This window comes from Anolis carolinensis, unplaced genomic scaffold (assembly GCF_035594765.1).
Source record: "Anolis carolinensis isolate JA03-04 unplaced genomic scaffold, rAnoCar3.1.pri scaffold_7, whole genome shotgun sequence".
Classification (NCBI taxonomy): Eukaryota; Metazoa; Chordata; class Lepidosauria; order Squamata; family Dactyloidae; genus Anolis; species Anolis carolinensis.
In genome coordinates, this window is record NW_026943818.1 from 11,195,902 (window position 1) to 11,213,687 (window position 17,786).

Below are 17,786 nucleotides of genomic sequence, written 5' to 3' on the forward strand. Positions count from 1 at the left end.
TATCTATAGAAATGTCTTCTGGAAGTTCAACCAACTCGTAGCCTCGTTGACACACTTTTCAACTTTTTCCATATCAACAGGATCAACGTGACTATATTTTCATCCTTATTTTTGTAACCTTCAACAGCTTTCATAAACAACTTAAGTTTCTTTCCCATTTAATGCTTTCAATCTTTCTTCGTGTTCCATGTATCTATGTGATTGTACTGAGCATGTTCAGACTCAGGACTCCATTTTGTATTCAGTATGTGTTTGGACTTCAGTCGAAAAGGTTGCTGTTTGGACTTTAATAGAGAAGTATGATTTATGGACTTAGGTTGTATCCAAGTACAGTAGAGTCTCATTTATCCAACATTCGCTTATCCAACATTCTGAATTATCCAATGCATTTTTGTAGTTAATGCTTTCAATATATCAAGATATTTTGGTGCAAAATTCGTTAATACAGTAATTACTATGTAGCATTACTGCATATTGAACTACTTTTTCTGCCAAATTTGTTGTATAACATGTTTTGGTGCTCAATTTGTAAAATCATAACCTATTTTGATGTTTAATAGGCTTCTCCTTAATCTCTCCTTATTATCCAACATATTCGCTTATCCAACATTCTGCCGGCCCGTTTATGTTGGATAAGTGAGACTCTACTGTATGTTTTACTGTAAATGTGACTTTAATATGTTTTATTGATTTTTTTTATATTGTTGTGTTTTTTTATATTGTCTGTATTCACCTGGCCCTGGCCCCATGTAAGCCGCCCCAAGTCCCTTTTGGGAGATGGAGGCGGGGTATAAAAATAAAGTAGTTATTATTATTATTATTATTATTATTATTATTATTATTATTATTATTATTATCTTGAACTTCATTTTTGTTGGCTGGCCAGAATCCTAAAATAACACACAAAACAGCCCTTTTCCTATTCAAAGCAACACAGCTGACAATTGCATATTTGGAATCAATTGGGGTAAACTGTGGAGGTGATGCAGATATTTGACCTGAACGGGATCTTGTTAACATCTTGTTTATTTTAAATTCTTTTGTACTGTGGGTTGTATCTTGTATGTATGTCTATGGGGCCGGGCTGTGGCGCAGCTGGCTAGTAACCAGCTGCTATAAATCACTACTGACCGAGAGGTCATGAGTTCGAAGCCCGGGTCGGGTTAAGCCTCCGACCATTAAAAATAGCCCCGGCTTGCTGTTGACCTATGCAGCCCCGAAAGACAGTTGCATCTGTCAAGTAGGGAAAATTTAGGTACGGTTTATGCGGGAGGCTAATTTAACTAATTTACAACACCATAAAACTGCCAGCAAAACACGAGGAAAAGAATGAGGAAGAACAGCCACCAAGTGGATGGTGAAGCAACAGCTCCCCCTGTGGCCGGAATCGCGAAGCTGGAAAGATGTTAAAATGCCTCTGTGTCTGTCTAAAACTGAATGTTGTTTGTCTATTGGCATTGAATGTTTGCCATATATGTGTTCATTGTAATCCGCCCTGAGTCCCCTTCGGGGTGAGAAGGGCGGAATATAAATACTGTAAATAAATAAATAAATAAATATGTGTTAAATGTTTTGATACGGCCGATGGGCTAATCAATAAAACGTGATTTGATTTGATCTATCTTGAACGCGACCGCCCAATTTTTTCATTTCCTGAAGTTTTTTTTTCACATATACATGTTTTGGTTGACCTTCTCCATCTTCACAAAGCCAGTTTTCAGTATCCTCCAACATTAGAGATATCATCCTCAGTAAAATGCATGTTCAACAAAGGACAAGAAGATATTTAAATATGACTTTAATTGCACTTTTACTGTTCAAGACATGAAATCAGGCCTCAGATCCCATTCAACGGGAGGTGAGCACTGCTAAGATCCGCTTTCCATGGGAGATAATCCAAGGCAACCAGACAGAGGGATGCTCCTTTCTTGGCCTTTGGATACCCCAGGAATATCTGCCAATAGCATTGATTCAACTCCTATGAAAAAGCCGAGAGAAAAAACCTTCCAAGGGTGCCAGCTCCTCATATGTGCTCTCACTGTGCAAGGAGAAACTATTCTCAAATCCCATTGTGAAATCATTGAGACAGAGGGTTCGGAGGATGGGAAAAAAGTGTTCAATGGGTATGGTGTGAATGCGAGAGACCAACAAGAGAAATCTAGCACCTAAGAGCTTTCATTTCCTCGCAATCCCTCCCCCATCATTTGTGTTTGCATAAGTAGTCCTGGGTTAGTATTTAGGGGGGTGGGCATGGCAGAGAGATGGAAGAGATGCTTCCACACGAAACCCTCGCCCCAAAGAGTGCAAGTGACACATCTCCGATCCCAGATAAATCCACAGGAAGAAGAGTCCCAACCATTTTGGTTCCCGATCCGTGACTGCTTTGTCTCTCCAAAGTGTCTTCATGTGACGAACCCCATCAACCCAACCAGTCCAAGTTGTCGTCGTCGTCATCGTCGCCAAAGAGTGGGGCGGGGGGAGGCTTGCCCTTGAAGCTCTGGGCGATAAAGAGAGACTGGTTTGGAAATGATAATTAACACCAGTAAAGGTAGCGAACATCAATAAAAATGCCACAAAAAACGGTTGGAGAGGTTGCCAGAAGGTGGGTACATCTATATATATAAAAGAGTGATGGCATCACGGCGACCAACAAAACAACAAAACTACAGGCCCCCCAACCTCGAAATTTGACAACACACCCCATCATCCACGCCTCTAGGTTAATACAACAAAAAGAAAAATAAAGTCCTAAATAGAGGGAGAGGAAGAATTGCTTTTATCCAATTGCTGCCAGTTAGAAGGCTAAGCTCCTCCAACTTGGTCCCCTAGCAACCCAATAAAAAATAATAAAAAACACTAAAAAATAATTAAAAACACTAAAAGATTAATACAATAAATACATTACACAGTCCTAGACACTTGGGAAGTGTTCGAATTGTGATTTTGTGATATGAAAGCCAGCATATCTATCTTGTTTGCTGTGTCATAATAATAATAATAATAATTATTATTATTATTATTATATTATCTACATACATAATAAAAGTGAATATATGTATGTATGTGTGTGGTTGGGGTGTCTGCTTCCAACATTAAAAAACAGGGGAATTCCAGACCAGAAACAATTAGGGCTAGCTAACACCTCCCAACAAAGGATTCCCTCAGGCAGGAAGCAGCCATGCTTTGAAGCTGCAGAATTCGCACTTGCCTCAAACAGACAAGAGTCCTTTCTCCCACTCTAGACTTTCCACAGAAAAAAAAAAAACCTCACTTGCCTAGTTTCCAACAGACCTCACAACCTCTAAAGATGCCTGCTATAGATGTGGGTGAAATGTCTGAAGAGTATGCTTCTGGAACATGGACATACATAAAACTCACAGCAACCCAGTGATTCCAGCCATGAAAGGCTTTGATAACAGCACACACACTCCTCACCAATTCCTCCTCTTCCTCCTCTTCTGGTGGTCCTCCCGGTGCGGATGACTTAGGAGCTGCAGCTTCAAACAAACTGTCCTTATCCTCGAGGACGGGGAGGCTGGGAGAAACAACAAGGAAAGGCTAAGGCCAAGATCACTTCATTAGCTGCCAATGGTGCCCTTAACCAAAAATGAAGCTGTTAAGAAAGGAAGGAATTCTGGTATTGAGCCATTGGTTACTATTACTATTAGCTAGGACTGATGGGAATGATCTTCAAGGACATGCATATTATGCTATACTAATAATATAATATAATATATTGTGTGTGTGTGTGTATATATATATATATATACATATATATATGTATAATATTGATAACAACATTATAATGTAATAATAATAATACACTATTATAATTGTATATTTTTATTACATGTAATATCACTAATAATATTACAATATAGTGGTATAGTACAATATAGCAATATATAATGCTTATATTGTGCTATACTAATAAATTGTATTTATATATAATATTGATAATAATAATGTAATACAATATAATAATGCACTATTATAATTGTATATTTATATTACATGTAATATCACTAATAATATTACAATATAGTGGTATAGTACAATATAGAAATATATAATGCTTATATTGTGCTATACTAATAATATATTGTATATACATATAATATTGATAATATTATGTCATACAATATAATAATAATAACACACTATTATAATTGTATATTTATATTACATGTAATATCACTAATAATATTACAATATTATAATTGTATCTTTATATTACATGTAATATCACTAATAATATTACAATATAGTGGTATAGTACAATATAGCAATATATAATGCTTATATTGTGCTATACTAATAATATATTGTATTTCTATATAATATTGATAATAATAATGTAATACAATATAATAATACACTATTATAATTGTATATTTATATTACATGTAATATCACTAATAATATTACAATATAGTGGTATAGTACAATATAGAAATATATAATGCTTATATTGTGCTATACTAATAATATAATATATTGTATGTACATATAATATTGATATTATGTCATACAATGTAATAATAACACATTATTATAATTGTATATTTATATTACATGTAATATCACTAATAATATTACAATATTATAATTGTATATTTATATTACATGCAATATTACTAATAATATTGTAATATAGTGGTATAATACAATATAGTAATATATAATGCTTATATTATGCTACACTAATAATATAATATATTGTATGTACATATGACTTGTAAGCTGCCCTGAGTCCCCTTCGGGGTGAGAAGGGCGGGATATACATGTAGCTAATAAATAATAAATTTATTTATTGTATGGTTACAAGTGTTTTATTTAATATTTGTATAGAATATAACCAGGTCTTTTCGAGGCTGGTTGTTTGGCTTGGTACTTTGATATGGCCTAAGGGCTAATCAATAAAATGTTCTTCTTCTTCTAAGGGCTCGGGCTGTGGCGCAGGCTGGAGAGCAGCTGCAATGAATCACTGCAATGAATCACTCTGACCAGGAGGTCATGAGTTCGAGGCCCGCTCGGAGCCTATGTTTGTTTGTCTTTGTTCTATGTTAAAAAGACATTGAATGTTTGCCTATATGTGTAATGTGATCCGCCCTGAGTCCTCTTCGGGGTGAGAAGGGTGGAATATAAATGCTGTAAATCAGGGGTCCCCAAACTAAGGCCCGGGGGCCGGATGCGGCCCTCCGATGTCATTTACCTGGCCCCCGCCCTCAGTTTTATAATATAATATATTGTATATACATATAATATTGATAATAATATTATAATGTAATACAATATAACATTAATAATAATACCATATAATAATATTAATTATATATTCTATATTACATATAATATTACTAATAATATTACAGTATTGTGGTATAGTTCAATATAGTAATATATAATCCTAATATTGTGCTATGCTAATGATATAATATATTGTATGTACATATAATTTGTAAGCCACTCTGAGTCCCCTTTGGGGTGAGAAGGGTGTGATATAAATGTAGCAAATAAATGCAGTAAATAATAAATAAATAAATAAATAAATTTTAGACTTAGGCTCACCCAAAGTCTGAAATGACTTGAAGGCACACAACAACAACAACAACAACAACAACCCTAATTAACTTGACTATCTCATTGGCCAGAAGTAGGACCACACTTCCCATTGAAATTCTGATCAATGTATGTTGGTTAAAATTGTTTTTATTTTTAAGTATTGTATTGTTCTTTCATTGTTCTTGTTCTTGTTGTTGTTGTCGTTGTTTTTGCACTACAAATAAGACATGTGCAGTGTGCATCGGAATTCGTTTTTATTTCTTTTTCAAATAATAATCTGGCCCCTCAACAGTCTGAAGGATTGTGGACTGGCCCTTGGTTTAAAAAGTTTGAGGACCCCTGCTGTAAATAATAAATAATAAATAAATAATACAAGTATCCAGTGTGGTTCCCAACACTTGGCAGGTGTTCAACCCTGAACGAAAGGCATAATGTCCTTGGTTATACTCACCTGGAATCCACTTGGGTTGGACTGGATACGGATGTTTCCTCCTCTCCGGCTGAGTCTGGTTTGCTGGATGGCGGAGGAGAAGAAGGATGGGGCTTCTGGCTTGGAATATCTGGACAACTGCCTTCTCCTCCGTCCAGGACTATCGTAGGTGGTTTCTCCTCAACTTCTGCCTTTGCAAGCTCTGGAAAAGCAATGGCAGTGTCTACTGTGTCAGTTCCATCCTCAGTGTCTGCTATCTCATGTTCTGAGTTCCTTGCTTTCTCCTCTTCCTTTATCTCAGCAACCTTCAGGCTTGTGGTTGGATCCAAAGGCAACGGAGGCTGCTCATCCTGGGTTTCCAAGGCTGAAGATGTCACTCTGGCCTGGATGTCGTCTGGAAGAGGACTATCACCTGAAGGCATGGAAGATGCCTCTGTCGTTGTGTCATGAGCAGCTTCACTCTGGGGTTTCCCATGATCTGGCCCTTCCTCTTCGCCACTAGATTCTTCCTTCTCCTCTTGTCTTTCTAAGAGCTGCAAAGTTATTGTCTGGAGAGGGCAAAAGGACAAAAAGGAGTTGTTGTTATGCGCCTTGTGTCAGAGAATTAACAATCTCATATGCCTCTTCCCACCATGTCTCCTGTATCAATTTAACAATATAATAATAAATAATACTCATTTTAAACGCAATTTTTTATCTTGTATTTTTGTTTTAATTGAGACCTACTTGCTTTTCGGAAAAGCCTGCAAGACCCGAGACCTACTTGCTTTTCGGAAAGCCTGGAAAACCTTGCTCTTCCGACAAGCTTTCAATGGGTGAAAAACTTGGGGCTATGTCTGTTTGTATTGTTGCTTTTATTGTTATTTTAAAGCCAAATGTATTGTTTTAATTTATTTCTGTAAACCGCTCCGAGCCAAACTGGGAGTAGCGGTATACAAGTTTAATAAATAAATAAATAAATAATAAATAAATATATTGTATTACGGTGTGATTTGTATTATTGTTGCCTATATTTTGTCCTATTTTGTTTCGGCCTCTGCCCCATGTAAGCCGCCCCGAGTCCCCGCGGGAAGATGGTGGCAGGGTATAAATAAAGTTTTATTATTATTATTATTTTATACTAATATTATAATATATTGTATAATATACATATAATATTGATAGTATTATGATGTAATATAATGTAGTAATAATAATAATAATAATAATAATACACTATTATAATTGTATATTTATATTACATGTAATATTACTAATAATATTACAATATAGTGGTATAGTACAATATAGTAATATACAGTAGAGTCTCACTTATCCAACACTCGCTTATCCAACGTTCTGGATTATCCAACGCATTTTTGTAGTCAATGTTTTCAATACATCGTGATATTTTGGTGCTAAATTCGTAATTACTACATAGCATTACTGCATATTGAACTACTTTTTCTGTCAAATTTGTTGTATAACATTATGTTTTAGTGCTTAATTTGTAAAATCATAACTTAATTTGATGTGTAATAGGCTTTTCCTTAATCCCTCCTTATTATCCAGCATATTTGCTTATCCAATGTTCTGCTGGCCCATTTATGTTGGATAAGTGAGACTCTACTGTATTATGATGTAATATAATGTAATAATAATAATAATAATAATACACTATTATAATTGTATATTTCTATTACATGTAATATTACTAATAATGTTGCAATATAGTCATATAGTACAATATAATACATAATCTCCTGTGCCATAGCAACATGCCATGCTAATTTTTATATATATATATATATATATATATATATATATATATATATTATACTACTAATAATACAATGTAGTATATATTTATAAATTATTGTAAATTATAAATTCACAGTAGAGTCTCACTTATCCAACGTTCTGGATTATCCAACGCATTTTTGTAGTGAATGTTTTCAATATATCGTGATATTTTGGTGCAAAATTCATAAATACAGTAATTACTACATAGCATTACTGTGTATTGAACTACTTTTTCTGTCAAATTTGTTGTATAACATGATGTTTTGGTGCTTAATTTGTAAAATCATAACCTAATTTGATGTTTAATAGGCTTTTCCTTAATCCCTCTTTATAATCCAAGATATTCGCTTGTCCAAGCTTCTGCCAGCCCGTTTAGCTTGGATAAGTGAGACTCTACTGTATATATATATACACACATAAATTTATAATTTACAATAATTTATAAATATATACTACAGTAGAGTCACTTATCCAACACTCGCTTATCCAACGTTCTGGATTATCCAACGTTTATGTTGGATAAGTGATACTATTGTATATTGTATATACATATAATATTGATAATAACATTATAATGGAATAAAATATTATACTACTAATAATACAATATAATAATATTAATTATTATATTGGGCTCGGGCTGTGGCGCAGCCTGGAGAGCAGCTGCAATGAATCACTGCAATGAATTGCTCTGACCAGGAGGTCATGAGTTTGAAGCCCGCTCGAAGCCTGTGTTTGTCTTGTCTTTGTTCTATGTTAAAAGGCATTGAATGTTTGCCTATATGTGTAATGTGATCCGCCCTGAGTCCCCTTCGGGGTGAGAAGGGCGGAATATAAATGCTGTAAATAAATAAATAAATACATAAATTATATATCATATATTACAAGTAATATTACTAATAATATTACAGTATAATGATATAGTACAATATAGTAATTAAATGCTAATATTGTGCTTTGCTAATAATATATTGTTTGTACATTTAATTCGTAAGCCGCTCTGAGTCCCCTTCGGGGTGAGAAGAGCGGGATATGAATGTAGCAAATAAATACATAAATAAATAATGCTTATATAGTTCTTATATTGTGCTATGCTAATAATATAATATATTGTATGTACATATAACTTGTAAGCCGACCCGAGTCCCCTTTGGGGTGAGAAGGGCGGGATATAAATGTCACTAATAATAAATAAATAAATAAATAAAAGCAAATGGGGTTAATCTGCTCAGCACAGGCAAAGATGACAGCCTTTCTCTACCTTGATGGTGTTCATGACGATGCCAAGGACCTCTCTGCCGGTATAGGACTCCTCCAACTCGAATTCGCTCCGCAGGGATTGGAACACCCCGTTCATGATCTTCTTCACCTGCGGAGAAGATGGCCAAGCGGTAAGTAAGGTGGCCTGGGAGGAATACTGACACAGCAATGGGCTGCAAAGGGGTTTTTGGAGAATGTGTGGCTATTCTGATGCTGTTGGATTACGGCTCCTGCAAGCCATAGGTAAATGTTGGGACCCTTCCTTGGTTCTATTCCCCAAAGAGCAGAAAGGGACTCACTTCTTCAGCAGAGCTGGCAGGCGATTGGCGGCCAGCCCCCTTCTCAAGCGCCTGGATCCGCTCCTCATAGCGGGCTTTCAAAGGTGCTACTTGGGACTGCAGGGCCAAGTACTGGTTTGCAGGCAGCAGATGCAGATAAAAATAAAGGTAGTTAGAATCAGAAGGACTCCACATGATATACTTCTGGCTGGAAGGTGTGTGTGTGTGTGTGTGTATGTGTGTGTGTGTATATATATATATAATGCAATAGAATAATATATATTATAATCTTAGAATAATATATATGTAATAATCTATATATATATATCTATATAATCTATATATATATATTATATAATCTATATATAATAATCTATATATATATAATAATCTATAATAATCTATATACAGTAGAGTCTCACTTATCCAACATAAACGGGCCGGCAGAACATTGGATAAGCAAATATGTTGGATAATAAGGAGGGATTAAGGAAAAGCCTATTAAACACCAAATTAAGTTATGATTTTACAAATGAAGCACCAAAACATCATGTTAGACAACAAATTTGATAGAAAAAGTAGTTCAATATGCAGTAATGCTACGTAGTAATTACTGTATTTACGAAATTACCACCAAAATATCATGATGTATTGAAAACATTGACTACAAAAATGTGCTGGATAATCCAGAACGTTGGATAAGTGAATGTTGGATAAGTGAGACTCTACTGTGTATATATATAATGCAATAGAATAATATATATTATAATCTTAGAATAATAGAATAATAGATAATATCTATCTATATCTATATATATATAAATGTAATGGAATCGCTTCCTCGGACAAAACAACAAAACTACATACCCCACAACCTCAAAATTTAGCAGCACAACCCCTCATTATATACACACACACACACACACACACACACACACACACACACACACACACACATATAGATACAGTAGAGTCTCACTTATCCAAGCTAAACGGGCCGGCAGAAGCTTGGATAAGCGAATATCTTGGATAATAAGGAGGGATTAAGGAAAAGCCTATTAAACATCAAATTAGGTTATGATTTTACAAATTAAGCACCAAAACTTCATGTTATACAACAAATTTGGCAGAAAAAGTAGTTCAATACGCAGTAATGTTATGTTGTAATTACTGTATTTATGAATTTAGCACCAAAATATCACGATATATTGAAAACATTGACTACAAAAATGGCTTGGATTATCCAGAGGCTTGGACAAGCGAGGCTTGGATTAGTGAGACTCTACTGTACATACATACATACACACACACACACACACATCTGTTTCATAGGAGAAGGGAAACCCACTAACCTTGATTTTGACAGACTCTAGTTGTTCCACCTGCTCCTGCAAGGTTGACAGTTTCTCATCCTCCAAGCTCCGGGTTGCTTTGAGTTGGGAGATCTAGAATGAAAGACAAAGCAGGGACTGAGTTTCACAAGCCATCTCTCATGCTTCCAGGTTTCAGTTTATGTCTCCGGAGAGCAGGACGGTCCCTCACCTTCTCTTCCAACTGGGAGACCATCTGTTGCTGAGTGTCGCGCTGATCGCACACTTCCCGATACTGCCGCACATGTTGCTCTTTGGCAGCGCTGAGCAGGCGCTCGCATTTGGCTTCCCACTGCGACTCCAGCTCCGCCTGCATCGAGGCCATCTTCCATTTCCCCCCAGAAAGACACAAAAGGGGAAAGATCTGTTATTTTCTTTTTGTATTGTCAAAAGCTTTCATAGAATCATAGAATCATAGAATAGTAGAGTTGGAAGAGACCTCATGGGCCATCCAGTCCAACCCCTTTCTGCCAAGAAGCAGGAAATCGCATTCAAAGCACCCCCGACAGATGGCCATCCAGCCTCTGCTTAAAAGCCTCCAAAGAAGGAGCCTCCACCACGGCCCCGGGGAGAGAGTTCCACTGCCGAACAGCCCTTCTCACAGTGAGGAAGTTCTTCCTGATGTTCAGGTGGAATCTCCTTCCCTGTAGTTTGAAGCCCTTGTTCCCTTGCGTCCTAGTCTGCAGGGCAGCAGAAAACAAGCTCGCTCCCTCCTCCCTATGACTTCCCTTCACGTATTTGTACATGGCTCTCATGTCTCCTCTCAGCCTTCTCTTTTGCAGGCTAAACATGCCTAGTTCTTTAAGCCGCTCCTCATAGGGCTTGTTCTCCAGACCCTTAATCATTTTAGTCGCCCTCCTCTGGACGCTTTCCAGCTTGTCAACATCTCCCTTTAACTGTGGTGCCCAAAATTGGACACAGTATTCCAGGTGTGGTCTGACCAAGGCAGAATAGAATAAGGGGGAGCAGGACTTCCCTGGATCTAGACGCTATTCCCCTATTGATGCAGGACAGAATCCCATTGGCTTTTTTAGCAGCCGCATCACATTGTAGGCTCATGTTTAACTTGTTGTCCACGAGGACTCCAAGGTCTTTTTCGCACACACTGCTGTCAAGCCAGGCATCGTCCCCCATTCTGTATCTTTGCATTTCATTTTTTCTGCCGAAGTGAAATATCCTGCATTTGTTCCTGTTGAACTTCATTTTGTGAGTTTCGGCCCATCTCTCTAGTCTGTCAAGATCGTTTTGAATTCTGCTCCTGTCTTCTGGAGTGTTAGCTATCCCTCCCAGTTTTGTGTCGTCTGCAAACTTGATGATCGTGCCTTCTGACCCTTCATCTAAGTCGTTAATAAAGCCAGGCTGTATGGCCAGTGTGTTGTAGAAGCGTTTTCTCCTAACGTTTCACCTGCATCCGTAGCTCATAATAGACAAGCATTATTTCACCTGCTCTGAAGCCGCCTGGTCGGTTGACGTCCGGGCCTTTTTCAGAAGCTGCCGGAGTTTGTCCAGCTCCTCCTGGTACGATCTGCGGATCTCGTCCATCTCTTCTTCGGCCTGCTGCCTTTCCGCCAAGGATTTCTTTTTCCTCTCTGAGAGATTCTGAAGCAGGAATGGGGAAAAGAGGAGAGAGAACCAATTTAGGATGGCAGCAGACTCCTCCACAATTTACAAAACACCGTTTTGGACTGAGGGTGCCTTCTTTGTTAGAAAGTGTTACATATTTATTATTATTTATAGTATTTATTTAGTACAACAAATAACATTGGCAAGAATGGAGGATGGTGTCGCACCTCAGAATAGTTCACCTTGCTGTTGACACCAAGTCTTCTGTAATTTTATTGAGCAAAACAAATATATATATCAAAGTAGGCAGATATAAAGTTCCCAAAGTAGAGTCTCACTTATCCAACACTCGCTTATCCAACATTCTGGATTATCCAACGCATTTTTGTAGTCAATGTCTTCAATGTATCATGATATTTTGGTGCTAAATTCATAAATAAAGTAATTACTACAGAGCATTACTGCGTATTGAACTACTTTTTCTGCCAAATTTGTTGTCTAACATGATGTTTTGGTGCTTCATTTGTAAAATCATAACCTAATTTGATGATTAATAGGCTTTTCCTTAATGCCTCCTTATTATCCAACATATTCGCTTATCCAACATTCTGCTGGCCCGTTTATGTTGGATAAGTGAGACTCTACTGTAGTTGTAAAAGAGCCAGTAAAATCCAATAGTTCATGAGCAAAACAAGAGTCAGTAAATCCAACAATCCATAGGAAAAACAAGAGTCAATAAATCCAAAAGAACAAAGGTCCTTAGGTTACAAAGATCCAGGAACAGGAGAATCTCTAAGGCAGGGAAGCATGAACATCCACTCTGATGAAGCGAAAATTTGCTTTGACAAAGATCTGTCTCTAAACACAGATTTAAAAGCAACTCAAAAATGCATTTCTCTTTCCTTCAGAGGCCTCCCGCTTTCCAGCCAATCTCAAACTACAGCGAGGCTGAGACATTCCTTTCCATTGCAAGCGATCTGCTCTAGATAGTGATGGCGCTCCTTCAAGGCCTTCTACCTCATTATCTCGCACCTGAACTGGGGCCTGAGACATCTCCGGCTCATTAATTCCCATGGGAATGTCATCCTGGCTGTTATCTAAGACAGGCTGGTTCAAGGGTTCATCCACAAGCTGCATTTCTTGAGCCTCTGAATCAGCCTGTATAATTCCCATCCCCATGCCATCATCCTGAAATTCATCCTGCATCCCATCATCTGGCTCTTGCATCTGAAACCCAGAATCCCCTTCTTCATCTTCACTCTGGCTCTGCAGGCTATGCTGTTGCTGAGTCACAACAGATGGAAGGATTGGTGCAGCAATTCTACTATCCTCCTTTCTTGCCCATCTTATATGTATCACTTCGGAAGCAAAAGAAAAGAATTCACAGGGGAAAAACTTAAATATTTTTTTTCAAAGACAATGCTCCCCACCTTCTCCAGGTTTTCCTTCTCTGCACGGAGGTCGGTTAGCTCTTCCTCCAGAGCCGATACTTTTCCATTCAGCTGCTTGCGGCTCTGTTTCTCCACTTGGAACTTGCTCTTTGTGTCTTCAGATGATTCCTGGAGCTCTGCAATGGGCATTGTCGTAGTGGGTAATATTATATTTATTTGTATCCTACTTTTATATATTTTTTCAGATGCAAAGCGCTCCATCAACAACAACAACAACAAAACTTTATATAGCGCTCTATCTCCCATGGGGACTCAGGGCGGAATACACGTGGTAAACACTCAATACCAAATACAGCATACAGCAGTCCAATAATAAAACAACAGCTTAAGCATAATAAAAATTAAAAAGTAAAATCAATATGTTCATCTATACACATAATAAAAGTGAAAAATCAAGAGTTAAACGCGGGATATAAACAATTGGAATGTATGAGAAACCAGGGCTTTTGGGTAACCCCATCCCATCATTATTCTCAATAGTCATAATAATAATAATAATCAATAGACATTGACAAAATTACGATCTGCCAACTGCAAAAGGCCACCCTACTGGGATCTGCATGCATCATCCAAAAATACATCACACAGTCCTAAACGCTTGGGAACTGTTTGACTTGTGATTTTGTGATACGAAATCCAGCATATCTATCTTGTTTGCTGTGCCATACAATGTCGTTGTGTCAATAATAATAATAAATATAATAATAATAATAATAATAATAATAATAATAATAATAATAATAATAATAGGTTCAATGGAGGACCTTTTCACAGCGACACTAGAGGGACTCCAAGTGGCCAGATTAAAGAAAATCTAGTCTAATGCCAAGTTTTTAACTCTATTTGAGTTTTTAAATATAACTGTACCCTCAATTCGCTTCTAACAGGATAAATTAATAAATAGTAGCATTACTACCCTGTTTCCCTGAAAATAAGACAGCCCCAGAAAATAAGACCTAGTAGAGGTTTTGCTAAATTGCTAAATATAATCAGCAGTGCCAATTATTATTATGTACGCCAGAACCCAATTGACAGTCCCAGTCTTTTGAACCTGAACATGTCCATTTGTATTTTAGAATGTTTTTATGAATGTTGATGTAAATTAATAATTTTTAATCTGATTTATGTGTACTGTATAATTTTTATGTGTGTGTTTATTGTAAGCTGCCCTGAGTCCCCTCTCGGGTGAGAAGGGCGGGACATAAATGTTGTAATAAATAAATAAATAAAATATAAGGCCTCCCCAGAAAGTAAGACCTAGCAATGTTTGTGTTTGGAAGCATGACCGCCAAACAGAACACCAGAACATGCAGGATCGGTAAATATACGTACCATAGAGTGTTGTACATGGAAATAATGGTACCGCGTTTCCCCGAAAATAGGACAGTGTCTTATATTAATTTTTGCTCCCAAAGATGCACTAGGTCTTATTTTCAGGGGATGTCTTATTTTCCCATGAAGAAAAAATTCACATTTATTGTTGAAAAAAATGAACTGTGCAGTATTATATACTGTGCAGTAGTTGTCATCACAAACCAGCATAACCAGACAAACTCTGAATCCTATCCAGAATTTCTTGCTACTACCATTGCTATTTCCATTTACAACACTCTATGGTATGTACATTTACCAATCTGCTCTGGTGTTCTGTTTGGCGGTGATGCTTCCAAACAAAAACTTTGCTAGGTCTTACTTTCAGGGGAGGCCTTATATTTAGCAATTCAGCAAAACCTCTACTAGGTCTTATTTTCTGGGGATGTCTTATTTTAGGGGAAACAGGGTAGTAACAAGATAGGATTCACAGTTTGTCTGGTTATGTGGGTTTGTGATGACAACTATTGTACAGTATACAGTTCAACAATAAATGTGAATTCTTCTTCATGAAAAAAATAAGATATCCCCTGAAAATTAGACCTAGTACATCTTTGGGAGCAATAATTAATATAAGACACTGTCTTATTTTTGGGGAAACACGGTATTATTATCCTGTTTTCTCTCCCAAAGGAGACTCAAAACAGCGGACGAATCAATTCTACACCAAAGGTATAGAACGCTACTGAATCTGAATATCTTAAGGAAATAGAAGTTTAATATATTGCAGAGATTTGTTTGGTGCCCAAATAGACATGGCTATGAGCTATGTTCTTTGAACTCCCAAGTAGGGATGGTGAGAATATTATGTGTAGTCCAACAGATGTGTTCTGAGTTTTTCCTTCTATTTCAGCTTCTCTTACCAGCCAGCTGTGCCTGCAGCTGGTTGATCTGCGACCCGTGCTTCTCCGACTCTTTCAAGGCTGCATTTAGCTGGGAGCGCAGGTCCATCTCCTTCTTCTGGTGGTCGGTCAGTTCCAGCTGAAGACGGGAAATCTGTGCCGTAGCAGCAGCCAATTCCTCGGCAACTTTGACCTGGAAGAGGAAGAGAGCAACTGAGGGAATCCCAAGGCACTTACTTTCTCAAAGTGGCGGGTCTGGAAGACAGATTAAGGATACTTCAGTAAGAAGGTGAAAAAGAGAGGATTCCAGCTTATCTGGACGTCTGAAAAGAGAGCCTCACCTGGTCCCACCGTGGCTCCGGTGGCAGCGTGGGCTGGGGAGAAAAGCAGCGACAGGAAAGGAAAGTTGGCAGCACCGTCAGCAAAAGAAAGAGGAGAGAGAGGGAAAATAACCAAAAGAGAAAAGACAGCAGCCTGCATCTAGGAACAGAATATTCTTCAGTCCAGGAGTTGAGCATCTCAATGCTCTCGGACTTACCTTCTCCTGCTCGGCATGCAAAACCCGTGCCTGCTTTTCTTCGGTGCTCAATTGCAGGGAGTTGTTGCGCTGCTCCATCAACAGGTTGCTTTGCTCCACGTACCTGGAAATGGCGAAAATATGGCTTTATGGGGTGAGAGATTTAAGGGATAGCAGCAATTGGTCCAAGAGCCAGACCAGGACTGTGAAGATATGCCCATCTCGACTCAGGTTGTACTACATTATAGTTATAATATAAATGTACAAACAGTATTAAACATAATTAGTATTAAAAGCAATTCAGATTATCATTTATCTTTGATTTCTCGTTAGACATGCTATAATATCAGATGGAACCTGGTCGTAAAGGGAGTTTTCCACAATCCATTTTTTTCATCTTTCCAACCTCATGCCATTACTAAATTATAGTTAAATAATAATAACTTTAATCAATAGTTTTAATACTGTTTATATTTAATCCTGTTTTAATGTTTGCGTAGTTGTATATTTGAAATTGTATGCTAATTGCTTTTATGTTAAGCCGTTTTGAGTCTCCTTCGGGAGAGATAAAGCAGGATATAAATAAATATAATGATAATAATATAATAATTATTATAATTCTTGATCTTTTACTTTGACCTTGTTTTAATGTTTGCATATTTGTATATTTTAAATTGTATGCTAATTGCTTTTATGTTAAGCCGTTTTGAGTCTCCTTCGGGAGAGATAAAGCAGGGTATAAATAAATATAATGATAATATATTATTATTATTAATAATAATCTTTAACCTTGTTTTAATGTTTGCGTATTTGTATATTTTAAATTGTATGCTATTTGATTTTATGTTAAGCCGCTTTGAGTCCCTTTTATTTGTTACTTATTTATTTGTGACATTTATATCCTGCCCTTTTCACCCCGAAGGGGACTCAGGGCAGCTTACAAGTTATATGTACATACATTATATTATATTATTAGCATAGCACAATATAAGCATTATATATTACCACTATACTGTAATATTATTAGTAATATTACATGTAACATATTATATACAATTATAATAGTGCATTATTATCATCATATTGTATTACATTATAATATTATTATCAATATTATATATATGCATATACAATATATTATAAGTATAGCATAATATTAGTATTATATATTATTATATTGTTTTATTGACACAGGAGACATGGTGGAATGATGTCTCTCCTTTAGGGGGGCTAAAGTGAGGTATAAACTTAGTGTAACTTAGTTTAACTTAGTTTAACTTAGTGTTCATGTGGCCCGCCCTGGTTTTTATTGCTTTTCTGAAGTTTGGGTTGTAATGTATGTTATTATTTATTGTAT

General features: G+C 36.8%; 1 protein-coding gene across 3 annotated transcripts in view; it reads right to left on the minus strand.

Annotated features, from left to right (window-relative positions):
* Nucleotides 1-1,783: 1,783 nt before the first annotated feature.
* Nucleotides 1,784-17,786, minus strand: part of fkbp15 (FKBP prolyl isomerase family member 15) — a 56,147-nt gene continuing 40,144 nt past the window's right edge. For 2 of the 3 annotated variants that reach the window (XM_062959071.1, XM_062959073.1), the window contains exons 19-30: nucleotides 16,451-16,553; nucleotides 16,254-16,286; nucleotides 15,934-16,105; nucleotides 13,679-13,815; nucleotides 12,129-12,284; nucleotides 10,858-11,010; nucleotides 10,668-10,760; nucleotides 9,337-9,447; nucleotides 9,039-9,146; nucleotides 6,017-6,543; nucleotides 3,436-3,535; nucleotides 1,784-2,497 (exon numbers count right to left, since the gene is read on the minus strand). In XM_062959071.1, the coding sequence (XP_062815141.1) occupies nucleotides 2,420-2,497; nucleotides 3,436-3,535; nucleotides 6,017-6,543; nucleotides 9,039-9,146; nucleotides 9,337-9,447; nucleotides 10,668-10,760; nucleotides 10,858-11,010; nucleotides 12,129-12,284; nucleotides 13,679-13,815; nucleotides 15,934-16,105; nucleotides 16,254-16,286; nucleotides 16,451-16,553 (1,771 nt within the window). In that variant the 3' untranslated portion in view covers nucleotides 1,784-2,419. The remainder of the gene's footprint in view (nucleotides 2,498-3,435; nucleotides 3,536-6,016; nucleotides 6,544-9,038; nucleotides 9,147-9,336; nucleotides 9,448-10,667; nucleotides 10,761-10,857; nucleotides 11,011-12,128; nucleotides 12,285-13,678; nucleotides 13,816-15,933; nucleotides 16,106-16,253; nucleotides 16,287-16,450; nucleotides 16,554-17,786) is intronic. The other variant, XM_062959072.1, reaches the window with a different exon arrangement.